Source organism: Athalia rosae, chromosome 4, assembly GCF_917208135.1.
Source record: "Athalia rosae chromosome 4, iyAthRosa1.1, whole genome shotgun sequence".
NCBI classification, from domain to species: Eukaryota; Metazoa; Arthropoda; class Insecta; order Hymenoptera; family Athaliidae; genus Athalia; species Athalia rosae.
The window spans coordinates 5,232,860-5,239,775 of NC_064029.1; the positions used below are offsets into that span (position 1 = coordinate 5,232,860).

The following is a 6,916-nucleotide window of genomic DNA, read 5'->3' on the forward strand; positions in this document are numbered from 1 at the left end:
TGCGCGAGATATTAAAGGGCATGCGGGATACTGCAGGGAATCGTCATTCGATATAAGTACGTGGAACGCGGAGGAATCGCGGCAAGGGTGTTTTCCCTCGGTAAGAATCGGTAGCGGCGGCGGTGGGGAGCGCGGACGGTGTATACGGGGGGGGGTGAGAATCTGGGAGGGGAAACTACAGCAATATCTCAATTTAACAAACCCCAAACGAAGTGGGAAGATTGTCACGTCGATAACGCGACTGATGTACGCGATCTTTATCAATTGATTGTCGACAAACACCACGTGAGATACGTTCCGTATATATATATAAATGACGGCGGATATAAATGCGGGATACGTTATACGTCGTATAATATTATACGTTATTATTGCGCGAGGGAATTGGGGTGGGAAAGACGACGACGTAAACGACTCGATTACCGGGACAGTTGGCTCCGATGTTCCGATTGTTTTACCGCCGTTTCTTTCTTATTTCGGTATCGTTTCGGCTGTACGCTGGGCGAAAATTTTTCAGAAAAATTTCCCACCGTTTTCCCGGCGAAACGACGATGCGGACAAATGGTGCGGCGCGGAAAAGGGAACGAAATTTTCATGCCCGTGCGATATGCACATGACATCAGATACAGGGTAATAATAATCGTTCTGGCGAGAGGTATCTCCCTCCCTCCGCCGCCCTTCCCATAACCGTCGAACAGGCGGTGGGTTATATTTACCATGCACTCCAGATCCTTCCGCGTCCTTTGCTGCTCATATACGGGGACACACGCTCCGGCCTAATGACCCCGTCGAATCGGCCGTAGTGGATTTATGTCCAATTATTTTTCGCCCAACCGGACATCGCAGTGGACACAACCCTGTACCGTCCGCCGACATTATATAGTATGAAGAAAGGGGAGAAGCTCGGGAAGATTTTCCGTAGGTAGTTTGACGTCGCCTAGCTAAAGTATATCGTACTCGTGAAAATGGGGACGGCGAAGCTTGGAAAAATAACCCTTACGCCTTGACGTTGTAGTTACGGTAACTTGCGGCGAGTCTGAAAAATATTATCAACGACCTTGCGCCGCCGGTTTGGTGAACTCGCGCGATTATCTTTTACTTTTTTCTCCTCAATTCTTTGCTCAGTTTATTTTACTTTTCCGCTACGCTGCTTATAGGAAATCGTTGTTCATTGACGGAGTCGACGATGCGGGCGATAGGCGAACGCGAAAGAAAAAAGGACGGGGGTGGGGGGTGGGGGGGGGGGGATAGAAAAAACTGGGGTGGGATGTGAGGGGGGCGAGGGCGAAGGGGCGAAGGGGCGAGGGTGTTTTTCGTTATCTTTCGCCGTCGGTGTGCCGTAGGAATATAAGGCGTCGTGGCGGGTGCCCGGGAGTGCCGAAGGCTTCAAATGATTAAACGTACGACGGAGGATCAGTAGGCGTCCAATCTAGCGTTTAATTAAGACACGTTAAAACAACGAAGCGACCGTGGGATCAATTGACAATTACTGACTCGACGAGGGGAGACGCGCTGATACGACGGGACGGGACGGAACGGGACGGGACGGGACGCGACGCGACGCGACGTTACGCCAGAGTCGGGGCGAACCGAGGGGCGTCCGTCCCGACGACGATGTCGCGCTGTTCGCCGCGGCGCTTCACCCGACCCGACGCCCCCGTCACTCCGTCGCATCGGTACGCAACCCCCTACAGGGGCGAGCGAACCCCAGGTGGGCAACTTATTGCCATCCAATCGTCCGGGGGGTTCGATAGCCGATCTTGCGGGCGTATCCGTCGATGCGCTCAAATTATTTATCAGTATGTATATGAATTCCATCGGAAAAAATTTACGATATTCACCGCTCTCTCTCTCTCTCTCTCTCTCTCTCTCTCTCTCCCTCCCTCACCGAAGACCAAAGATGAAAAATGAAAAAAATAAAATAAATAAATGGAAAGAGAGATTTATGAATATTATAGAAAATAAAGTTGAATAATAATTACGACGAGGAAGAATATGGAACGAAAAAAAAACGCATCAAATAATAAAAATCAAAAAAAAATCAAAAAAAAAAAAATATAGGAGGAGAGTGGAGGAAAAAAATATTTAATCCCCCCGGCATATGGTACATTTCCAAGCTTATCTGACCAAAGTCAAACAAAAGCAGATGTTTGCCGGCTCGGTCAAATAACTCGCGCGCTCTAGCATCGAAAAAGGCCAGAGCTCTGACGAGCCTTTGGCGAAGAGAGAGTCGCGACTAAAAAATGAAGGGGCGGAAGATTGAAATGAAGAAAAAAGAATTCATCACTTTCGAATGATTTTCATGTAGAGAAAGGTTGGGAAAAAATGGGACACTTGAGGAAACCATGAAGAAAAAAAAACTTCAAATCCAGTACGTTTAAACAAAAATTTTACAAATTTTTGAGGCATTCGATTTCGCCCCGTTGCCCCGCATTGCCCTACGTTCCCTTAATGAAAATAATAACGCGACGATAAATTTCTTTCTCAATCACTCGAATCTCGATTGAACGACATTTAGCTGTATTGATGTAGGGATGCGAATGAAAGCAAAAAAAAAAAAAAAAAAACTTACCCAGTTCGTGGAAAATGCCTATTCAGGATGATCAGTATTTTGTGCTAATTATCAGATGATTAAGGAGCGCCTTAAATTGCGTTGCGCCTCCGTTTCTCGATTCACCCAATTAGACAGCAACCGCGCTGATATTACAGGCGGTTGTGTTTGCACCAGGTACGGCGGAGGAGGGAAAAAGGCTCGCGTCTTATTCACCATCAGTAACACGGCATCCTTTGAGATGGATAATTACCAAGGTTTTGAGGTACTCGCCGAACTGGCTTATGAATTTTCCCGGTACAACCGAGACTTTGTAGAATTAGCCGTTCACAATTTGGCAGCATGTACGTTACACGGAGTATATTCACGTACTTACATCCACATCTCGATATCGTAACCAACCACCCACCCACCCACCCACATTTTCGAGGCGCGCACAGAAGCCGCGTTACGCGAAATAAAAGTTCGAAGCCCGATCTTTCGTTCGGCGTCGCTCTCGATATTTAACTCGATCAAACTGTGAAACGAATTGAGAAAAACGGTGGCCCGACCCGAAGCGGGTTGAATTTCATTCGCCTCGCATTGAAATTGATTCGTACTTTTCTTGTACAGGTATTATACCCATCCGGAGCACGCGTCGTTTCAGATTGATGCGAAACTGTGGTAACTCGAAGAAAGGGAGATGAATGAATAAAGGCGCCAGCTGCAGCGCCGAGCCGGTGTATAGAAGAGAGAAAACAAAAAAAAAAAAAAAACACCCTGTCGCTTGATTGTCGAGGAGAAAAAATTTGATGAAAAAAAATTGACGCTTTAAATTTTACCGTGGATTTTTCCTCGATTCGAAATTGCGTCTCGCACTCGATTCGCTTCTTTTTTACTTCGGTTTCGGGTCGGATCCGTGCCACCCACATCGATTATCCCTGTGTACGGGGGTGATTGCGTATGTCCTAATTATTAGTAATATAATATTAGCCATGAAGTAGTAGTGACACTTGTTCGGGGATGATAAATTTCTCTCGACAAGAAATAATGGATTTCGGTCGAGTAGTTTGTTTGATTATTCCGTGCTCGCGGACGTTAATTACGTCCGTAGGAATCCATAGGTGTAATTATATCTCTGCGCAGATGTAAATTTCCTAAGGGTGATCTCTCAATTTTTATGAAAGTTAATAGCCCCGCAACGCGTTAATGAATAAAATCCGTGCGGCGGAAGTAACGGCGCATTTTGTTATGCAAATAAAATGGCACTTGGCGCGGTTTATTTATATGTATACCGGTACAATATCTACAGGACCGAGGAGTTTCAGAGTCCTTGGAAATTTTATTTACCGGCTAATGCGACGATTCATTTATTTTAATCAATCGTTTCATTTGTTTATCTACATTTTATTTTCAACCGAATCATTTGGCGCCGTTCCTCGAAGCGTCCACCACATTTCCGCATCTGATTTTATCGGAGGAAGGAGGCTGCGGCTGTACGTCGCATGTATTTTCAGTCGATGCAAAAATTTAACAAATTTCTCCTTTTTTTACATTCGTCGTGGTTATTTATTCTACTCCTTTTTTTTTTTACTTCTCTTGCTTTTTTACCAGTGTGGAGATTCAATTTGTGCCTGGGCTAGGCTTCGTCTTTGAAATTATGTTTTCATCGAAAGCTCACACAGTCAAACAGTCGAGACATCGGCGGGACCGCTTTCCGAGATTCCTTTTTTTTTTTTTTTTCTGCCGATCTTGGAAGAAAATTAGATCCGACTACCGAGGGAGGAATAAAATATAATATCTTCAAAATATTCCAGTTAAAATTCAGCTTGAAGTTTCACTCGTCGTCGATCCCTCTCTAAAATTTACCGCAAAAAAATCACGGCAACTTTTGCAATACGTTGCAATATGAAATTGGGAGGGGAAAAAAAAAATTGCCGATTTATCCGGACCGGGAATCTCTGCTCGTTCGACACGATGTAAATTCATTGCGAATTTCCGGCCCTCCGAAAATCTGAAAATCTGGACGCGGTCGCCCGTTGATACAGATTTCTGCACGGAGTGGTTCGCGCCGCGATACGCCGTGCAGCCGCATCTAATGAGTTCCAAAGTGAACTGTTTCAATCAATTTCTCTGTCGCTCAGACAGTAAAGTGATGACGAGTCGGTCACAGCGGTCCCTCGACTCCGAGGATCGATCCCGAACTACCCCTAAATTGGGGATGGAAGAATCGAGCTCCTTTTTATTCGCTGCTCGTCTTCCACCCCGACGTCGTTGGTATCCACAGTCGACAACGATTGGAAACTTCGCGACTTCTACAGCGAATTTTTTAGAAAAAGAAAAAAAAACTAACAGAATTAAAACCAGGTTCGTAATTAAGTACGATCGCGCAATAGCAGGGTATCAACTCCAGCCGATAGATAATCCTAGTCCTCTCGTATCGCGGCTTTGGTTTATCGTCGGCGTTTACCTGCAACGCTCACTCGATTTCTTTTTTTTCATTTTTATTCTCATTTCAATTAGTGCGGTCCGGATTGAGCGGAAAGCAGCTAATCTTATCGCTTCATTCGGTATCCCCGAATCATATCATGTTCAAAAAGTACATATAATCTGCAGCGACGGCTCGCAGTGTAGAAAAAAAAACAGGCAGGTGAACATTATCGTAGTCAAAATGGATCCGGTTGCAGCTGCGAGAAATTACGTGACGGAGAAGCTCGGCGTTAATTTCGATGGGAGAAATTCATCCTCGCTCGACGATATTATCAGGGCATTTTTGGACAAGGTCCCGTTCCAGGTGAGCCGAAACACCACTCGAAACGTAAAAGTCCCCCCCGAAAATCGCGAGCTCGATAACCCGGCTCTCCGGTGCCACGAAATGGAATTTGTTTTAACGAAGTCAGTGGATTTGCGATTTAATTGGCTTCCGTTAACACGTCATAGTTTCCCTAACTCGTATCGAATTACCGCGATGAAATCTGGCGGAGAGAAGAATAGATATAGAAATTATTTTCGTCGTAGGAAACGAAAATGTTACCGCGACGAAAAACGACGCCACGATAATAATATTTTCCCCTTTCGAACGAATCCGCAGAACATTTCAACGGGTATTTTACCCGCGGACGATCGTTTCCCAACGGAGCAAACGGTCGTGGAATCCGGCAGCAATCTTAAGGGCGGCATGAACGTCCACAACAACTGGTTCTTCAAGATGCTGCTCGAAGCGCTGGGCTACAAAGTGCAGCTGGTTGCCGCGGCCGTGAGAAATCCGCCCCCGGTCTCACCCGCCCCTTCGCCCCGGTCACTCGGCGGTCACTTCGCCGTTGTAGTCAGCGACTTGACGCAACCCGGTGATCTTCATCTGGTCGACGTGGGCTCTGGATATCCGGTTTTCAAGGCTGTCCCCTTGAACGAACTTCCTTACACCGCTACCGACGTCACCGTCACTTACAGATTTATCGATGAGAACGGACAATGGCACAGGGAGCACAAGGTGGGTATTGAAAAGAAAAAAAGAAAAAAGAAAAAAATCGGTCCCACGACCGCCAAACGAGATCCGATCGACGCGATTTTTTTACAGGAAGAAGACGGCGCTACCTGGACCAGGTTCATATCCTACGACAAAACTCTGGTGAGGGAAAATCCTCGCGAGGCGTTCCGCGATCGCGTCAAGGATTTCCTCAAGGAGGATTGGCTCGTCGGAGGGATCGTCGCCGTTCGCTACCCCCGGCGGAGCGAGAAGGCCATACCGAATATTCCGGATTTCGATAAGGAGGCCGACTATCTCTTGCAATTCAACAACGACGCGTTGATCGTCCGCAGCAGTTCGGGATTCCTGTGGGAAAAATCGGTGCCCGTTGATCAGATTCCCCAAACATTCGGCGTCTATTTTCCCTCCGTACCCCTGAAAGACGTTCAGCGAAAATTGGAAATCATCAAAGAAGGAGCAACGAGGATATGAAAATGACAAGGAGCGCGCGTCGACGAAATCGTCGAAACTTTGCTTTGTATTATTCCATCTCGCAAAGACTGTTATGAAATTAAATCCATGAATAATTGATTAGATCGATCAGATAACTTGATGAAGCGCGTGTACAACGTGTCGAGCGTTCGAGATAATACAACGATAGCTCGTGTGGTTGGAAAAATGATACCAGTTCGGTTGTATGTATACAATATTACATGTTTTCAGCACGTCTAACGCGTACACCAACACCTGTGTCCACCGTACCGATATCGAATACTTCCAAAGCGCAGCTGCTAGAATTCTAAAACACCGACGGAATCATAATCTCACCAGGCTAAAAAATAATCATTTTCAGGTCCGATCCAACGTTCGCTCACGTAGGTGTACGTACAAGAAACGCGTACCCGCAGCGTACGAGGAAA

General features: G+C 46.2%; 1 protein-coding gene across 1 annotated transcript; it reads left to right on the forward strand.

Moving 5' to 3' along the window:
• Positions 1-5,132: 5,132 nt before the first annotated feature.
• LOC125500758 lies at positions 5,133-6,590 on the forward strand. The gene is made up of 3 exons (XM_048654743.1): positions 5,133-5,324; positions 5,622-6,020; positions 6,108-6,590. The coding sequence occupies exons 1-3, from the start codon at positions 5,202-5,204 to the stop codon at positions 6,486-6,488; spliced, it is 903 nt and encodes a 300-aa protein (XP_048510700.1). The 5' UTR covers positions 5,133-5,201; the 3' UTR covers positions 6,489-6,590.
• Positions 6,591-6,916: the final 326 nt, after the last annotated feature.